General features: G+C 51.9%; 8 protein-coding genes across 8 annotated transcripts; 4 read left to right on the forward strand and 4 right to left on the reverse strand.

Moving 5' to 3' along the window:
• Positions 1 to 215: 215 nt before the first annotated feature.
• Positions 216 to 1085, forward strand: FIBRA_07768 (uncharacterized protein; the record flags this gene model as incomplete). The annotated part of the gene is made up of 2 exons (XM_012329434.1): positions 216 to 506; positions 561 to 1085. 2 exons carry the CDS (start codon positions 216 to 218, stop codon positions 1083 to 1085), a joined length of 816 nt encoding a protein of 271 aa, XP_012184824.1.
• Positions 1086 to 1170: 85 nt separating this feature from the next.
• FIBRA_07769 (uncharacterized protein) lies at positions 1171 to 2572 on the reverse strand (the record flags this gene model as incomplete). Its single annotated transcript, XM_012329435.1, has 7 exons — positions 1171 to 1254; positions 1308 to 1376; positions 1429 to 1478; positions 1532 to 1736; positions 1795 to 1880; positions 1948 to 2101; positions 2159 to 2572. The coding sequence occupies 7 exons, from the start codon at positions 2570 to 2572 to the stop codon at positions 1171 to 1173; spliced, it is 1062 nt and encodes a 353-aa protein (XP_012184825.1).
• Positions 2573 to 2755: 183 nt separating this feature from the next.
• On the forward strand, positions 2756 to 3898 carry FIBRA_07770 (uncharacterized protein; the record flags this gene model as incomplete). The annotated part of the gene is made up of 1 exon (XM_012329436.1): positions 2756 to 3898. The coding sequence occupies one exon, from the start codon at positions 2756 to 2758 to the stop codon at positions 3896 to 3898; it is 1143 nt and encodes a 380-aa protein (XP_012184826.1).
• Positions 3899 to 4364: 466 nt separating this feature from the next.
• FIBRA_07771 (uncharacterized protein) lies at positions 4365 to 5074 on the reverse strand (the record flags this gene model as incomplete). Its single annotated transcript, XM_012329437.1, has 4 exons — positions 4365 to 4450; positions 4507 to 4513; positions 4573 to 4769; positions 4822 to 5074. 4 exons carry the CDS (start codon positions 5072 to 5074, stop codon positions 4365 to 4367), a joined length of 543 nt encoding a protein of 180 aa, XP_012184827.1.
• Positions 5075 to 7044: 1970 nt separating this feature from the next.
• FIBRA_07772 (uncharacterized protein) lies at positions 7045 to 7741 on the forward strand (the record flags this gene model as incomplete). The annotated part of the gene is made up of 4 exons (XM_012329438.1): positions 7045 to 7297; positions 7352 to 7520; positions 7595 to 7623; positions 7674 to 7741. 4 exons carry the CDS (start codon positions 7045 to 7047, stop codon positions 7739 to 7741), a joined length of 519 nt encoding a protein of 172 aa, XP_012184828.1.
• A 799-nt stretch (positions 7742 to 8540) lies between these two features.
• On the reverse strand, positions 8541 to 9786 carry FIBRA_07773 (uncharacterized protein; the record flags this gene model as incomplete). The annotated part of the gene is made up of 4 exons (XM_012329439.1): positions 8541 to 8594; positions 8651 to 9171; positions 9233 to 9607; positions 9666 to 9786. The coding sequence occupies 4 exons, from the start codon at positions 9784 to 9786 to the stop codon at positions 8541 to 8543; spliced, it is 1071 nt and encodes a 356-aa protein (XP_012184829.1).
• Positions 9787 to 12230: 2444 nt separating this feature from the next.
• On the reverse strand, positions 12231 to 13972 carry FIBRA_07774 (uncharacterized protein; the record flags this gene model as incomplete). Its single annotated transcript, XM_012329440.1, has 9 exons — positions 12231 to 12277; positions 12335 to 12461; positions 12517 to 12763; positions 12816 to 12870; positions 12923 to 12977; positions 13034 to 13370; positions 13434 to 13526; positions 13576 to 13594; positions 13660 to 13972. 9 exons carry the CDS (start codon positions 13970 to 13972, stop codon positions 12231 to 12233), a joined length of 1293 nt encoding a protein of 430 aa, XP_012184830.1.
• A 3122-nt stretch (positions 13973 to 17094) lies between these two features.
• FIBRA_07775 (uncharacterized protein) lies at positions 17095 to 17743 on the forward strand (the record flags this gene model as incomplete). Its single annotated transcript, XM_012329441.1, has 3 exons — positions 17095 to 17419; positions 17480 to 17619; positions 17675 to 17743. 3 exons carry the CDS (start codon positions 17095 to 17097, stop codon positions 17741 to 17743), a joined length of 534 nt encoding a protein of 177 aa, XP_012184831.1.
• Between the last annotated feature and the right edge of the window lie 1166 nt (positions 17744 to 18909).

Raw genomic sequence — 18909 nt, forward strand, 5'->3', positions numbered from 1 at the left:
ACTCGGAGGCGAGCGGGCTGATACAACTCTATGGGGACCAAATCCATAAGGCGTTGTCGTGGACGATAGGCGACTCTCTGACGATCCCCCTCCTGGAAGAGATAGAGCAAGTGGTCAACCTCTTCTCTGCGCTTGCACAGAACTCGCGTGGAGACACTTCAAATGAAGCGGTGAAGACGGTGCTGCGATTTTTCACCATTGATGCACTGCTACTGATGCAGCAGCTCAACTATGCTCTGACACACCCAAACCACCTGGCGAGCCTATTCGAGCCGATCACCGCTGACGAGCGAACGAGGTATGACGCCGAATGTGGACAAGCGTCCGTCAGCTCCTCAGCGGAGATAGTGGATCCCTTGAGACGACCATTCCTTGCTCGACTGGTATACCGTCTGTTCCGATTGTCAGGGTCCATTGCGTCTACGCTCAACAGCATCAGCGGTGCTGAGACCGTCCTCGTCGGAGAACGAGAAGACTGGCCAATACATGAAGCACTGATAGTACCTGTAAGTCGTCCTTCATTCCAGACTTTGACGATATCTGACTGACTGCCTACAAAGCATTCCAAGGTTGTCCTTGGAGAGGCCGCATCCATGGGCACTCTGCTCGAACTGGGAAATTGCTCGCTGGATGTCCTGCGTCACCTCGCTGGCCGGCCACCAACCCAGGCGATCACACCCGCCTCGGTATCTGAGGAGGCCTTGGACGTGCGCGAGAGTGTGGCTACTGTTCGGTTGAACTTGGAAGCAGTGATGATGTACGCAGTCACACAGCTGGCTATGTGGCTCTCGAAACCGGAGTTTGATGCCACACCGAACGAAAAGGAGGATGAGGACATGCTAACTGATAACCAGCCTGCCGAGTCGTTGAAGGATCGTCGGTCGGCTCGGAGGCGGTCGACAATGTCGATGGCGGAGCGGTTGCGGAGGGGGATGACGGGAGAGATGGCGGCGGACTTGCAGTCACTGCTAACGAAGGCGAAGCCTTTGATTGCGAAAAGCGAGGAGATCCTCAAGAGCAAGGAGGCGGACTTGACGGATATCTTGTGCGGATTTGTGCACGAGCGAATTTTTGTCTCTTCATGACCGGCTTGAATGTATCTGTAGATTGTATGTGTAGCGAGTAACTCATTGATTGCTTCCATTATGGTAGGATACTAGTACTATACGCTCAGCGTTTGCCCCGAGTAAGCACCTCGGCACCGGTGTCGGTGATCAACACCATGTGCTCTGCTTGCGCGCTGCGTGCACAATTCTTCCGATAACAAGCTGAGCCCACAAACCACAAATAGCGTCGTGGAAACATACCTCTGTAGATACCGTCCAGCCATCCGGGAATATCCATCCACTGGGATTATTTCCTTGGATAATGCAAGGCTACCGCAATAATCAGAATAAAGGTGTTTGAACGAAAATTTTTCATGCAGACCTCTATTGTGAAGCAATCACCGGGCAACATGATACCGGGTTCATCATTCACTACAGCGCTATCAGCAATGCGTCCATCGGCATATGGCATAAATTTAGCCTACAATGATGTAGAATCCAAGGCTCGCGATGGAACTCGCGACCGATTCCGTGCCCGGTGAATTGCGTAGAGACAGAGTAGGGCTGGTGCCGGATGAGCTCGAAGATGGCCTTTCCGATGGACTTGAAGGGGCGCCTCGGTCCACACGCTGCAATCCCTACTTCCAAAGCCTCCTCGGTGACTCTGACGAGCTGGCGACCTTTCTCGTCCTGTATGTGAGGGTCTGACAGTATAGCTAGACACGTACGACTAGGCTCCGAGACTCACAACGTCCCCCACGAAAAATGTGCGCGAGGTGTCTCCGTGGAACCCATCCTTGTACACGGTGACATCAATATTTACGATGTCTCCGTCTTGGAGTGGCCGCCTGAGTTTGTGCAGCATGAGATGAGGCCGAATGACCATTGGGTGGAAACATACTAAACTCGTCTGGTATTCCGTGAGTGATAATGTTGTTCACACTTGTGCAGCAAGACTTGGGAAACCCCTTGTAGAGAAGAGGCGACGGGTATGCGGAATGCGAAAGGATCATCTCGTGAATTTTGGTGTCGATTTCCTCGGTCGTCACGCCAATCTGCAAAGACTACAGTCAGCGCGCGTATCAGCAAACAGGTCTCAACCAAAGGCTCACTTTGACCAAGCTGCCTGCGTAGCGCAACACCTTGCTCGCTAGTGCCGCAGCTGATCGAAGTCGAGCTTCGTTCTCGCCACCTGGTTCAAGCAGTCTCAAATGAGGAGAATGACTGTTGGAGGGTACGTTTTGGCCATCGAGTGCGTAACTTGGCCGAGTAATATGCGGAGGCACAGTACGCGGACGAATGTGCGAGACGCCCCAGACATAAGGCTCGTGAGGCAAGATCACATCATAGTATCCAAAGTCGTAGTCTTCGTCCTCCGTATGCGACTCTGCCGAGCTGGAACTTACGGATCTCCCTCGAATGAGATGTGTGCTGCCGGTGCATCTGCTGCAGATGCCAGTGAGAGGCCTGCACCCCCTGCTCGTCAAAGACGCAGAGGTAAATAGTCTCCCCGGAAAGCGCTGCATGAGGATGCCTTGCGTGTGTTCAGTTCTTCTGGCAAGAGACAAACATGTGCAGGCGTGCAGTAGGTGGACAAGGTGTGTTCGCGGAGCCGGGATTACCGCTTTTAGTTGTCCCCATCACCGAACTGACGCCGATAGTGATCGGGTTGTCTGACTGCTGCACTACAGCGGCCAGTGCAGTGGCTCATGTCCGCTCAGGATTCCTCCCCCACCACCCGTAAACGCAAGCGCAGTCTCGACGGGTCCCACGAATCTCGCCTGCGTCCAAAGGAATATGTTCAGTTCGCAGCGAGCTCCCATTCTTCTAGTACTGCTGGCATACCCCCACGAAGGAATTCGTCGCTGAAGATTCTAACAGACGCGGAAACCCTTCAGAATCTACGCTTTCATGCCATATCTGACGGTGGGCCGTCGCCCCATGACTCTCTCTTTGACGAGCCCACGTCCTCATGCCCTCGGACGGAGGACAACGATACCAGTAACGACATTGCCACGATGCCCACAACACTCACGACGATACCTAACAATCTTGTAAACGATCCAGATCCGCTCACACCCGCAACACGAGCTGTCCCGCCCATTCCGGGACTGTACTTTGACCCTGCCGTCCGTCTTCCGTTAGACCTCACAGAGGAAGTCATGTGGACGTGCATCCGTACGTACTTCCAGCACAGCGACGCTGACCAAGTCATGCTCTTCGAGCGAGCGAATTCATCCTCTGAGTCCTCGTCCTCACCCTCATTGAACACAGGCCTCCCGCCCGTCCTGACCTCCCTCCTCTCCACGCTCTCCGTGCTCCTTCGCCCCCTGCTTCCCGCAGCCAAACACGCGCTGCTCTTCCCTGCACACCCCACGCCGCTCGCGCGGCAGGCCATCCTGAACCTGTACTGGCCCGGGGACGGCATCACGCCGCACGTCGACCTGCTCGACCGCTACGGCGACGGGATCGTCGGCGTGAGCCTCGGCTCGGGGTGCGTCATGCAGTTCGCCAAGGTGCGCGCGGGGAGGGGCGACGAGCCCGCGTCGCAGCGCACGGACGGCGGCCGCGCGCGCGGGGCAGGCGAGCGGTTCGGCGTGTACCTCCCCGCGGGGAGCGTCCTCGTGCTCACGGGGGACGCCCGATACAGCTGGACGCACGGCATCGAGCAGCGCATGGAGGACTATGTCGAGTCGGAGGGGGTCTCCCGCGATCCTGATGGATGCGATGGCGATGATGCACGGCGGCTCGCTGCCTGGCTCCCGCGGGACGTTAGATTGAGCGTTACTTTCCGCTGGCTGCTTCCTGGCGCGGACGTTGTCGGACCACAGCCCCCATCGAGAAATGCCTGATGCCATTCGTCCATATCACGTTCCTGGAATGCATATTAACTAGATTAAGTCCTGTTGTATAACCGTACGAACCCTGGAATTCAATGATCCAACCGCATCTTTGAACGATACGCAAATACGCAGTTAGAAAATACAGAAGGAAAATGGATCGTTCCTCCGTATAGCTTTATTCACACACTCGAGCGAAAATCACGATGAAGTGGTCGCCGGTGCGTCGAACCCTTGGATCTGAGTTTAGTTCACAACTGCAGCGGTGCGGAACGCATCCTATCCCACACGACTCGGGGTTACACGGCTTCACGCTGAAGTAGCTGATGGTGATGCTCGCATGCTCGTAAACAAGATTCATTCATCAAAAGCTTTCACAAAACGTCTGATTTGAGCGAATACAAACTAAATTCCTTCTCTCTCCCTCCCCCATCCAGAATATCGTACAACTTAGCCCAGCGCGCAACACAACACTCTTTCAGGCTTCGGGGCGGACCACATTAGTTGGTATCCATTGAGTGTTGGTGCTGTTCACCACGCCAGAGACGTAGTTGTCGTCGTCCGCTAAAGGGCATCGGTCAGCTATCCGCGCGCAGCACAAGCATTCCAAGAGCACTTACTGATGAACTGCCGAGGAAAATAGTGTCAGCACCGTGATGCAGCACCGGAAAATATGTGCTACTTACTGCAGCAGTTATGCGGTTCAGCGTGTACGTGTAAATTATCACACGTCCCGGAACATAGCCGGCTTGGCTGGCGGCAGCCTCGTAGGAAGGGAGCTGCTGAGCGGTGAAATCGGTGTAACCCTGGGTCGGGTATTCGCCTCGAACATAGAGCTTGCCCGGCTTCTTTACCCAGTCGTTAAGGGGGAAAGGGTTGGGGTCTAGTTATGGTTTTGAGATGATTGACGATAGTCAACGATCAGAATTACTCACTGGCGAAGGTGTATCCTCCTGTGTGCGTGAACACAAGAGGGAGGCCTTTAACAGTGATAGTGATGGCTTGCTGGAGCGGGTCTCGGCTTATCGTCTTCACGGTCAGATGTCCAGGGAGATCCTTGATCGTTTGGTTTTTGGGCAAATTGGGATGGGTGCTCTCATAGGGAATGTGGACGCCGCGGTGCTTTGCATGCTCGGGACCGTGGACACACAATTGCAAGAAAGCCTCGTCAAGGGATAGCTGGGCCATTGGTGGAAAAGGATGTGCTCGTAAGTGGTGGGTAGTTGGGAGTGGTGGTGGACCAAGGACGGCGGGTTCGTCCGCGTTTTATACCTTGCAAGTCGTTGACATACTTCGCCGAGCGGCGTCTGAGACTCCGGCACTAGTCCTGCCCCGACCCCATTTGCAGATGATTTCACGGCACCAGCTCATTCTAGTCCGCGGCTTGGATAGCAAAGAAGCGGCCAAGTAGATATACCGAGCAGGGAAGATGTCTGTCTACGGCACGAGAAGAGAGGAAGAGTATCCTCAATGCATATATCTCAACAAAGAAGGCAGGAGTATGCATGAATGCATGCTCACATGCTTCCACTGCGTCCCATGTTTGCCAGCAGTAGTGCTGCTTGAGGCGCTCTCGAGTACCCCAGGAGGTAGGCTCACTCATTGATCTAGCGAGCAGCCTTGAATGGGTGTGAAATTGGACCCTTTACAAAGGACACCTTCTCGGTGGCGTTCTATCCCTAGATGGCTTCACAGCATTCAAATCATGACACCATCGGCCTCCGCAGCATTGTGGATGTCAACGCGTACTCACATGTAACCCCCCTCATAAGGCGCAGTTATGATATGATTGTTGTGCATGTTGAACATCGACCGCAATACGAACGTTCAATGGCGTATTTACTGACCATCCTCTACGTGTCTAGAACCATATAACTGACTTCGACTGAACGAAACAGTGGAGGAGGTATTACTGTGTGGGCCAAGACTCGTCAGGTGCTAGGGCATGTGGTGATCGAGGTGCCATAAGTTCCTGTAAATCTCACAAACGTCAGACATCTTCGACACGCCGACGGCGGCGAGGCACCAGTAGTGACAGAAGGTATGGATGAACGAATCCGACACACGTTTGGGGGCGAGACCGCACAGGAAGTGTGGGGCGGAAAGAAGATGTGATTCGTAATAATTCTAGCACACACGCAGCTTTCGAAAGGAGCAACAGTAGGGGGACACAGTATGTTTTTCAATGTCTGACTCGGAAATCCCGCCTCCAAAGACCAGTAGAAGATTCTCACGAACCATACAAGGAAACGCGTTATCAGATGCATCGAACTTTGACAAAATCATAACGCGAGGGGTTAGCATTTTTCAACGTTTTCGCTGATTTGAAGTTGCCTAGCGGACCGATGCATAAAACTGCATTTGGGCTACCAAACACTGGTGCGAAACTATGAGTAACTGCCCATGTACGTGCTGACTGTGTAGCAGCACACCTGTGCTCACGGACCCCATTCGCGAGCGTCTGAGTCGCACATGATGTTTAGGTTCATTGTGCGAGGCTGCGTCTTTGGCTTGCCTATTCTACTCGTATGAGAGACCGCTTCCTACTCCACAGACGAAAAGGGCAGTGTCTGTCATACCCGGAGAACGCCAATCCTGGTGGAATGGGCCTTCGGTCGAGAAACCTCTCCAGCGGCATCAGCTTCCATCTTGCTGCCCCCACCAGAGCTTCGAAGATGGTGTCTTCAATCTATGTTTACCCACAGAGTCGACATATACCGCCCCCCACATGTCCAGCTGACAAGTGCTCGCGCATTCAGTTATCCGATCGTCTTTGCCATTTGTGTCGGCCATACCGTCATCGCATTTGGTACGTAACACATCCGTGGACATGCTAGCTGGGAAGCAGCGCACACGTTCTGCAGAATTTTCAAAATTGCTGGTCACCCCACGCTCAACGGCTTGATCCTAGAAAGGCAGGCTGCAAGTGGTTGCGTTTTTTCTTCAATGGTCCGTGAGTGACTGCAAAGTTAGTGCGTCTGCGAGCTTCAATGCAGAACTTTGGACGGACAGAGACTAGGGCCGACGACAGAGGCGCTGCCAATGTTGATTCATGATTAGACGTCCCCTTTCCTGTGAACCGTAAGTTATTAAATGGGGGGCCAGCCGCCTTCAACACCAGCAATCCCTGCTGCCCATCAGTGCATCTACCTTCAACGATGAAGCCTTTGTCCGTCGACCAGGCGTTCCTGCTCTTGTGCACCCACGGTCCCGAGCATGCGAAGCGCCGCAAGCTCGACCTCCCGCTCAAGAGCACCCACCCCGAATTGCCCGCCGACGAATCCATCCCGGATCTCCCTGGCACCCTGACCGTTCAGACGACGAGCATCGACCCCCTCGAACAAGTCATCACCATAACCATCGAGGACCTCAATCTCCGCTTCACGCATACGGGGAGCTTTGATTTTGCCAGTGAGTGCTCCGACGGCCCGCCCACGTTTGTCACACTTTGCATACCGATCATAGACCCCAACCCTTTCCCCCTGCACGAGTGGACCAACAAGAAGGGCACGCTCTACGTCTGCGGCGTCTACCCGGCCGCAGGGCCCACCGACTTCACCGCCCAGCAGTTCCCCTCCTACGAGGCCGCGACCGGCGGAAAGGGATACGTTCCTGGCCGCGTGGTGGTGTACACGTACGCCGGCGAGCGCATCACGGCCGCGGTACGCCGTTTCTTCGTTCTCACGTGTCGCTCGCGACGTTGATCAGGGGCCCCCTCTCCCTCCGACAGTTTATCAGTGAGTGGACCTGTCATCGTATAAAAGCACGACTGACCCGCGCTATCCAGCCGACGATGATAACTATGTCTCCGGTGTCGTCCAGAGCGAGAGGACCGAGTGGAGGCCGATCCACTGACCTGGGCGCACGCCATTGCGAGCCGTATGGTAGTCATGGACCCGTGCATAGGTGAGATCAGGCGCCGATGCTATGCCCTTCTGTTTGATGAACGGAGGCGAATGGAAGTATGTTTTGATATCAATATCCGGTTCTTCTGGATATATGTCAGAATTGTGCTGCAATAGCCTGAGACGACAACATCTACATGCTCCATATTCCAGGTACTCGCACTCACTTGCTCCGAACGTAGCACGAGTCGCAATCAATAGCAATTGGCGGACTGCTGCGCCTCTCTTGCACCACTGCCACTGCTGCCAAGTCAAAAGCATCTCCGGTGGATACGCAGGCCCCCAACCCTTCCGCTCTCACAAGTTGACAAGGTTCATCAATCTACGAACGACTGACAATTGTCCAGTGCCAGCCTCTTGGGGGCGCATGTTGAGAAGATGAGTCGGCAGAACAAACCCTGGCTCAGAAGGCGCCAGCAGAGAGGTCATAATCTCTCAACCACACTATGGGTCCCACAAAAGTGGCTTGACGCACGTCATCGCCAGCACCAGCGTAAAAGCACTGCACTCGCCAACAAGGAGACATATGTACGACCCCTCTGCTTCGCCACAGAGTCTGACCTGAAATGCAATGCCCATGTTCCTCGAGCCCGAAAGTGGATGTGAGCGGCCGCTAATGAGCACGACAGACTGTGCGATGCGGCACTGTGCGAGAACGAACAATACAAATGGTCAAAGATTTCGTAGCTTCAGACCTCGAACGGGACGAAGCTATTGGAATAGTCATCCCCAAAATAGTCGCACATGGATCAGACAACGTTTGCAAGGAACTCCACAAACTTTTCGGGTGCGTCCCAATGTCCCTAAACGCATGTCCATCAGTGTAGAAACGATGATGTCGCAAAACAGCGGGGCTGACAAAGTGATTCATGTCGTCTATTCGAACGACGTCTACTTCTCGTCCAATGTTCGCCGACTTCTTCGCGTCTTCTGCTTGTCGCCTGAGAAGCTCCGCAGTCCACAGGACATCGTCCACGTCCATGGCGGGCCATACCACGCGCACACGCACTCTCGGCCAGACGGGCTGTGGCGCGCCGGCACTTGCGCAGTCGAACAACCCACGACGCACGACGTCCTGGAATGCAAGGGGATTCAAGAACTCCAGCGGAACGGCCGTTTGGGGCTTCTCCCTGGTGTCCAGGATCCCTGCAAGCTCCTCAGGCGTCATGCGTTCATGGGTGGGCTTGATATCTAGCTTCTCGCGAGCCAGGATGGCTTTTTCCGACGCAGCCCCGTCAGATGCTAGGTCGACTCCCGTGTAATAAGCACATATCCAAGGAAGAAAAGCGGCTTCTTTCTGCGCGGGGCTGAGCGTGCCGTCGCGGAAGGGGCTGTAGAGCTTTGGATGGGCGGGCGCCCCGATAGCAGTGTGGTTAGGGGCTGGGCAGAGTCACACATCAAGGTCACTGTGGTACTGGTGCGCAGTAAGATGCGTACGCACAGTACACTATCAAGGTGCGGAGGTGTATGTCTAAGAGCGCTCTCGTCTTCGTCGAAGCCTTGTCTGCGTGGGCGAGCAGGGCAATACACTGCAAGTTTCCCGCAGACCATGCGGCAAAGGCAACCCCGCCTGAAAGGCTTCCGTCCTTATTTGCCTTGATGGGCGGCGTTTGGTGTGTCTTTACAAACCATACAATAAAATTCTGGAACTCAACTCCGTGAGCGGCCAGCGCTGCGGCCTGAGCGTCCAGAGGTCCGCGCATTCTCTCGAGTTCAGCATCAGAGTATGGGGTCGATTCAGGATAATCGCGCCAGTTGATGAGAACGATACGCAGATTGTTCCTTGAAGCGTAAGGAAATACTGGCCTGAAGGTCCCTTGATGTGATACTAGTCAGCAGCGCATCTCACGATGAGAAACTGTGTCAATGCTTACCACAATGAAATATAGCACCGTGCAGGATCATTACGGTGGTATAGTCATCGCTCGATGAGGGCGCACCACTGTCTTCGAAATAGAGTACAGTGCCATTCTGATCGACTGGAGCGGTTGGCATGATGGGGTACTGAAGAGGAAGCTAAGTGGTGCACCTTTTGTGACCCCCAGGACTTATAGCCATTCCCTTGCATTCAAAGGATCATTATTCAGGCTGGAGCTCTTCTTGATGAGTCATTCTCGGCTTCCCCGCTAGAATGCCAGAGTATCACAAATCTGGGCTTTATGTATAACGTGATAGGATCGCATGAAGTGGCAAAAAGAGTGAGTCTAGGATCCAGGACTCTTCTACGGCGAGCATCCTGAGCGCAAACGCATAAGCAGCGACAGGTCACAGTCGGATTCATTTCGCGAGAACGCGGAAAGGTTCACTATCTTACATGACAAAATATGTCTCCAACACACAGCACCAACATACCACCATTCTTCTGAAAATCTAGTTGCAGCTGCCAAGCCAATATGGGTTTTGGTTTTGGTTAAGTGATGGTATGCAATGGTATAGATAGTTTTGTACCAGTAATGGCGTCGATAAAGACATCCGCTTGCTCAGGTAAGTTCTTCTCAAGCTTGTCCCTCACGTACGCAATGGTGCTTTCATTGGCGGATAAATTGTAGGTCTCTAATGACGATGATGATAGAGATCAGATAATGACGATGATGATAGAGATCAGATCAGACTTAGTTCGTTCCGCCTGGTAAGAGATATACTCCATGCTATCCAACTTACCTTCAGTAACATTCACAGTGATTTGACTGATGTCAGATGTGACATAACCACCCACAGAAGAGGTCGAGGCGCTGATTTCGAAGAGGAAATTGGAAAGATGGATCAAAAGGACCCCATTCATGACTCTATAAAGCAAAAGACCTCAAAAGCAGAAAAATAGATAACGTAGGAGACGCGTATGATGCAAGAAAACCGAATATGCTCTTTTCTCTCCATGGGCTGCTTAACCAGCGCATTTAGCGTCCTTCCTATTACTAAATTCCGTCCTTGAGCCGTAAAGCTGGAATTTTTGTTGATGCGATCTATCACAAGGTCCTGAAAGGTAGAGCAATGGAGGCTTGCGCTATCGATAATCGTAGTTGTTTTCCTGAAGACTTTTTAAGACGATCACGGATGTGACCATCATAAGCTAATTTGTAGAGGCTCGAGTGACAATAGTCCGTTATTACCTAGTTGCTTGGACGGACCATCCGATATGAAGCAGACAGCTTAAAAATTTCATCCCAAAACTTGCGTGATGATGTTTCCTTCGCCAGCTTTTTTGTAGGCTCTGCGTGAATCAAATTTTATATTGTGAGCGACATTCTTCTATTTATTTATGAGGTGGAAATGATATTGAATATTCTATGACGCATCTGTATCATAGCAGGTTCTGCTTACGCATCGAATTGTGTCAACATCTCCAAGTACAGAGACACTGAGGCCCTATGACAGCTGCAGCGTCCCGACCTTCAGGTCCAGAGACGTTTCCATGACCTGCAAGTGGACTAAAATCGTTTCCACAGCTTGTGAGCCGACTGAAGTTGTCTCCATGGCATATGAGTCACTTCTATCAGTATAAATCACAAAACTAGTAGTGCACATCAGAGGCGCACTCCAATGGAGTATGTGCGTACGGCTCGTTGGGTACAATCAAGACCGCACCGAAAATTCCTGGCTGTCAGATGCGATCTACCTCAGTGCAGATGGAGTCGATGCAAGCGGGTGTATATCGATTTGTAATTTTCTTACCGCACTCTTCACTCGTAAAGGATGAAAAGACGTGCACAATTTGCTGATTTCTACACGTTGCGGTATTCATGATCACTTGAATGCAACATCTTCAAGGCGCGGAGAGTGTGGCAGCAGAGCGTGAGCCAAACAGAAAAACTAGGCTTGAATGTATGCATTCAGATCTTTTCAAGCCACGTAGAAACTAAAAACGAGGTAAAAAAAAATGGATGAGTGTGCAGCAATTCAGAGGGGTTGGTCTCAGACAACACAGAGCCCACTACGAGAGAAAGAAAGACATTGAATTGAAAGCTTAAGGATATCGAGAGGCATGAGTGGCGGCCCGGATACGCACCAGAGCTAGCGAGGTTACCATATACGGAAAGCATTAGAAACAATGTAAATCAATATGATGGTAAGTAGACCGACTTGATTATAATTCCAACAGGTGATAACGTCAAGGCAACTGCCGGTCAGTCCCCTCGTTCCAGACGTCGAAGAGATCGAAAGTGTGCAACTGCGAGCCACTCGATCTCCCCAGGCCCCTCAGATTAAACATTCTGTTTCGCCAATTGACTCCAAAGCAAACAACATCCTGCAAGAAAGGTTCATCTGTACCGAAAGTACGAAGACACACATGTCAAATACAGTCCTGTAGTAAAACCTCCTGTAGTAAAACCATACGAGCTCCAGGATACAAAGATCGACTCTGTAGTCCTAACATCCGCCGCGAGAACAGAGAGAAAGAATACAAGATAAAAGACCAGTTCCGTTCAGATAGTCATAACTTAGTCGTCCCTCTGCGCAACCCCTACCATCTTCTCGACCTGATTAACTGTTCGGAGATGAGCATGCCGCACCCAGGACGGGAATAGAGAAAGGCAGCACTCACATACGACATACACCGACTTCAAAAATACGTCTCCAAAGATGTCATAGGTGAGATCTCCGCGGCTCTGGACTCCGCCCATCGTGTAGCCCTGGCCTGCATCACTATAGCCGAAGTCTACTTCGTTGATCTGCACAGCACGCGTATTTAGAACTCAAACATCAACAGCCAGAATATACACGTACTCGGTACATCGTGTGGCCCACAGCGAGCGATATCTCCGGAATATGTGCGTTACTGGGGTATATCCACCCTCCTCGGCTGTTACTATACCGCGAGCCCGAGATGTGGTGGTAGATGTCCTCGACGACATCGTCATGCAGCAGACAGAGTGTCGTGCCCGTATCAAGGATCGCTGTGTTCTTGGCCCTACGGTTCGGCTTGCGGTCGATCGTGTACGCGGTCGAAGCCACTTCCCAGAAGCCCTGCGAGCTACGGGAGCGAATCAGTACAAAAACACGGGCTCTAGAAAAGAGCAGCATACTTATCGACGTGGTGATATACGATCGGATGTGAGGTCACGGTCGTGTCGATATGACCTGGGGCACTCGTTGAGCTATACACGCAACTGAATGCAACTGACGCCCATACCAAAGGAATAGAAGCTCGACTCTCCATTGTGCCCCAATTTCACCGTGAAGACGGGCTGGAGAAGCAGTCTTCAGTACAACAGTCTAGACAAGAAATAAGATGTCAACACACCGGGTTGATCAGATTCTTGTCAATCATATTCTGTACGGGCGTAGCGACTGCGTTAGGCTGCACAGTGTTGATCGACGGCCAGGCGAGGCCCAACAATCCATCATTACCGCCGTCTGTCAAGAAGTTCTTGCTCAGGTGCTGTGCAACCTCAACGGCCTGGCCATGAATGTGCACCCCTGCAACCCTGACGTGATCCGTATACACGTCGCCCGACGCCGACGAGCCATCACCATACGAAATCTTCCACGTGCCATCCGTCTTCGACGAAGTTTCAGACCGCTCTGGGTGGTAGAGCCGGTGCTGCTGCCTGTACTTCTCAGCTCCTGCAAGCTCCGAGCTGGTATTCGCAAGCCAACGCGTCTGCCTGGGTAATCACACAAGCACGGCTGACACGACGCACCTCCATACCCACAGATCCGACGAGCCCGTATCAAAGTCCAAGTTGAGCGTGACGGGGGGTGTCCCGATGCTCACGGGCACAACATATTCAAGGCTGCCATTCCAGGCACATTAGATCGCCGGCTCCACGCTGGATCTCATACGATAAGTAATATACATACTCTAAACGCAGATTGTTAATTTCACTCGGCTCCGCACGACGGAGATAGAGCAAACGCATTGCGCACCGTTCTGGATGGCCTCTGCGGGCACCTCGTGGTCGGCACTCCTGTCGTGTGTGCCGACCAGCTTGACGACGGCGTTGTTCCGGAACGCAAAGCCACCGTATTTACCGCCCTCAAAGCCGTACCGCCTCGCCGCGCGGGCATAGGCAGAGTAGAACGACGGGCGCATCCCGGTCGCATAACGGTCTGGCCGGGCAAGGTGGTGGAGGTGGGACTCGCTCATGGGAGAGGTGTGTGATGATGATTGTCTATGCGGCTGTCGGACGAGGTGAGTCTCGGGTTCGTATGGTTCAGACCTGGAGTGGAAGCAACCCATGACAAGGGCTTAAGTATATAAATTGCTTGTATGCATGGGCGTCGAGGGCAGACACTGGGAAGATGGCTGCTCTCTTATCGTCCCCCATCGGTGACCATAATTGGCCACGGCCCACGCGGTATCGCCGCTTTGCGCGCCTACGATAGAGCTTGTTGTGTGACTACCGTTTAAATTGTTGCACGCATGGTGAGCAGATAAACCTTGTAGTGCCCGAGGAACTTGAGTAGGACGAACTTGGGTAGTACAAGTGCATAGCTAGGCCCATAAGCTCAAAAAGCAACAGAAGCTGTCAAAGACATTTTGCTGCTGGCTCTTCCACATCCGCACGTGATGATGCACGTCACTGTTCAAGTTCGTCCTCGCTGAGCGATCCGAGCCTCGAGGGTGATGAGGTTCAACCATGACACGCGCGCACTGGACACCCTCGTGGCACAAGTCGGGACAAGTACTTACTACTGCGCGATTGAACTGGTGTAGAGGGGGTGTAAGACGGTAGCGAGCTTGTCGAAGGTTCCTTCATATTTGAAGTCGGTTACGACAAACTACAGCTGCCAGGGTCGCGCTTCAAGTTCTAAGGTGGATATAAATGAAGACCGCAGTTGCGGAAGACGGACATCTCCAGAAATCCAGAAATAGATCCATAATAGGGTCGCAAGCCTCGCAGAACACGTTGAAATTCAGTGTGATTATTGTGACATATGATTTCGCGGAGACGCACACGGAATGTCATTTAATAATAACTTTCTCGGGGTGACACGGGCATTGCTCATTTGATAGGATGGAAGAGGGACCGAGTTCGCGAGCCTTGGTGTTCATTGACATATGTACTGATTGCAGCTGACAATCAAAAACACAGCATACAGAAGCCATGTACCCGCGGTTTATGTGGCGTATACTACACCTTTGATGCATTCCTCCGAGAAGAAGGGTAGTTCAGGAACTCAGGCCCCCGGGGCAGGAACTTGACAGTGGGCACTAATGGACGTAAGTCATAAGCCTCTTGGGTTTGGAGGTACTAAACAGAGTATAAAATAGTAATTGCAATATAGCAATCGTGTCTTCGACTATATATTAGAGCTTCGGAGAGTCCCGACTTTTAGCGCCGAATTCATGTCGTATCACATGAAATCTGAAATGTAGCGATTCTCCCAGTGCCTTGCTTCTTGCAGTTGAACCTTGTCTTGCACCAGTTCTAAATCCCACTGCCCGCGGGTCACCACCTCACTCTGACTTCCGTCGGATTTCTAGTGCTAAGGTTCAAATGGGAAAGTCTTAGACTCAAAAGCGACATCCCCCTGCCCAGAACGCCGGCAGCCCGCGTGGTGTTTTCAGGCTTCTGTTTCGCTTCTGTCTCCTCCTCCATGCTCATCTGAACCCTGTAATTCCAGGCCCCTTGTCAAGCAGATGTACTTCCCACGGCGTTGACCATTTTCGCAAGACATCTTAAGGTCGAAATGTATTTATGGATTGAGTCGTCGAATGGAGTCAATAGCGGTGGCCTTTATAGAATGATGAGCAATATTCTGGTACGTGGAGCTAGCTGTATTCCCGAACATGTTGCGATGCATTTCGCTCCAACCCGGAACCTGTATCACTTCGCTATTCTCTCGCGCGAATAAGAAAACCTTTTGCAGCTTCAGTCTCTTAGAAATACCTATCGCTCTGGATAAATTGACATCATTGATTTAGTATTGATGGTATTAACTTATCTCACATTAATGCAAGAGCGTCTGCAAAGCACGGTTTCATATCCGCCCATATTCACCTGGATCCCCTTCGAGGGTCTTAACGGGTGCTCTTACTCGCTGCCTCACTATCCCCGTGTAAATGTTCCGTTAAATCATACTTCTCGTATTCGTTTGATTCCTCGCAGATTGCTTTACTCACCACAAGTCTGGCTTTGAAATCATCTAGGAGCATGGCTGATCAAGCTGAGCTCAGTCGCGAGTTGCCGAGGCTTTTTATGCGATCTCGCGCGTATTCCTATCTCGCTCACTCTAGCCAAATCTTAGGTGGGCCTGTTATCTTGCCTTTAACATCTTCCTTTCTTACTATGCATCGCAAGTCAGGGACAATTGAACGAAATTCAGACTGGGAGCTTCCGCGGGTCTGCTCAAAGCTAGGTCTGCCATAGATTCCGTCAATCCGTAAGGCCTAGTCAGCCATGGAACGCCTAGACGTCAATCTCTTGATGTCCTTATTGGCCCCGTGTAGCACGCCGATGTCGACCCGGTGCCAGCCGTCGCGCGCACTGCCTGTGCCAAATTCCCGACCATGGATGCAAGGAGGACCACCGCCGACGTGAGAAAATCATCCCGCTATTGAAATCTAAGTTTGCTTTCCGCAATTCAGCGCAGATACGGTGGTTAAACGGTGGTGAGCATAATTTCTAACCGTGCCTACTTTCATTTCGTGGCTTCCACCGGCCTGCTATGGCATTTATCTCGGACCCGGTGCTTGATCTGTGCCGTGGCGCGCACATCAGGGCGTCCCCGCGCTACATGCCCGAGATGAGCGCGCCTCGGCGCACGTTTCGCTTAAGATTTAGGATGCCTGTGGCGTCCTTTCGCATTATGAGAATCTGCCTAAGGCTTTATTCGTTGAATCCCTCACAGAATTGGTTATCTAGAGCCAGGTACTCCTGATAGTTCTATAATGGCCCGGCTTGCCTCCGGTGCGCATACGCGTAGAGTTTGGGCAGTTATTCATTCTGCGGTCGTACACCTGCGATCACCCCAGCTGTCTGGTTTCTACCACCGCGTTCCTGATTGATAGCTCTGTTGTTCCGCCTCCTGCGCACTCTCATGATGTCAAGGTACCGCCGCACTCCGACGTCCGGCCATCCCGTATTGGAAGAACCTGCCCTGGCTCCGGGCGCATAGTTTGTTTCAGTTTGCGATCTTCTGGGACTGGTCTCGATTTTACGAAATGAAGCTGTAGATACGACCACCCTTGGCAATAATCCAAGCCTCGACCTATCGGCTCCACGCAATTTAGTCGAGTCAAGATAATTCTACGGCGGGCGCGACCTCTTCCAGAGGTATAAAAGCTCAAAGGGATGAAACTCGCTTTCCTCAGTCCTCCCCCACTTTGCCTTCTCTCTCAAGCACAAACACGCAGACATGCAGCTCAAGTTCGGCTACCTGTTTCCCCTTGTGTCCGTTGTCTCTGCTCTTGTTGGACATGCCGCGAGCGTGCCCACCAAGCGGCAATACGTCGTACCCTCTCATGGCTCCATCGTTGCACCCTCGGGGAACGCGTCCATCGTTCCAGGCGCTATCTTCGACTTCGACTTCGACTCCATCAATTATTGTGAGTCGGGCTACGAGCCCATCACCGTCTGGCTTCTGGAGCAGGAGCCCACCGATGCCGACGTCACATCTGATGGTGTATTCCCTAACGGGACTTACCTCTACAACTTCGGCGAGTGGCTCATCCCCAACTTTGGTGAGTAGACAGTCAAGCAGACATCGACAAACGTAGCATCCTGACGCTTTATATCTCTAGGTCTCCCTGCCGAACAGACCCCTCCGCCTCCACCTTCGACGCTCACGATGCCCGACTTCTCCACTGCCGCGTTTGGAGGGCTGATATTCAGTAACGCCACTCTTTACCTCGCTGTAATCGAGACGTACATGGATTGCCCTGTACGTCATTCTCATTCACTCACTCAGTGATCCGCTAAATACGTAAGCTATTCAGGGCTACGTAGCGAAAGAATACGGGCTCTCTAGCACCCCGATCATCTACAATCCGATTCCGAGCGCCTGAACCTGCTGAGATTCGGGGGACATTTACTCGTAAAATGTGCTTTCTCATAATAGAAACACTGAGTAGTAATAATCGAGAAAGCGCCAAACAGCATGTATTGTTTGTCCTGTAATATCTGTAGGAATCCTAGTTCGCTAGGGGAGTCGCAACCTTTGCTATGTGCCTAGTATTATATAGACATCCATCTTCTTAGGTTTGGTGTGTGAGTGAGATGGTATAGACTGTTGCTTCGCTTATAACCACTTGTGAATGTCATAGTGGCTATCCCAAAATGGATATGTACAGATTCAGATCGGCATCCCACTACTGCAACCTCTAGACATTTCAATGGGTGCAAAGGTGCAAAGTTTACGTGCATTGTGGTGATACGTCCACGTCCTTAACTTGAAGTGGCACACCAGCCGCTATTATTCCGCTCGATCCTAGTTACGGTGGCAGTCGAGTTCTGCACTGTGACAGTATGCCAGCACTAGCACGATTTCTTGTCCGCGTCCTGCGTCCCCAATTGTATTTTAAACAATTCAAAGGAGAAGTGGAGAGTTCTGAAATAGCAAATCCATAATACTGAGTAGCTCTGCTACAGAATGTGACCTAGTATCAATGTCATGCCGGAGAGAAAATATACGTAAACAACAGAGCGCGGAGACGCCACTTCAGAATCATCCGCGTGCAGACGTCCTGTCGGATTCAAATACAGAGGTGGCAGTACGGTTTTACTCTGGTCTTACCCATTCTCCCAAAACATATACGAAGCCTGTCGAATGTCACGATTTTCTCTGGACACGGTAAAGCCCTGAGTAACTCTGTTCTGTTCTGGTCCAGCTGGGCGGCCTGTATTACCTGGGTCAATGTCACTACTTCACATACTCAGGTTGGTGGCCCTCCTTGACAAACGCGATATAATTCTAATTTCAATCTATCAGCTACGCCGGGGCAGCTGCAGCGTTTCTATTTGTTACTCTTTCGCTGGGTACGTGTTTGCTACCCTCTTGTCAGTCAGGACGCTTCGATGACATTTGTGTCAATGTAGCCAGCGGCCTTCTCTGGCTCTCGGAGCTTATTGAAGAACATACTCGAATTGCAAAGTTAGTCGGTCAACGAAGTATTTATGTGAGTGAGAGGCCATTCTTGATTACTCGGATTTCCAACGCTTTTCCAGATCATTA

The sequence above is a fragment of the Fibroporia radiculosa genome (assembly GCF_000313525.1).
Source record: "Fibroporia radiculosa TFFH 294 genomic supercontigs, scaffold16192, whole genome shotgun sequence".
In the NCBI taxonomy this organism is placed as follows: Eukaryota; Fungi; Basidiomycota; class Agaricomycetes; order Polyporales; family Fibroporiaceae; genus Fibroporia; species Fibroporia radiculosa.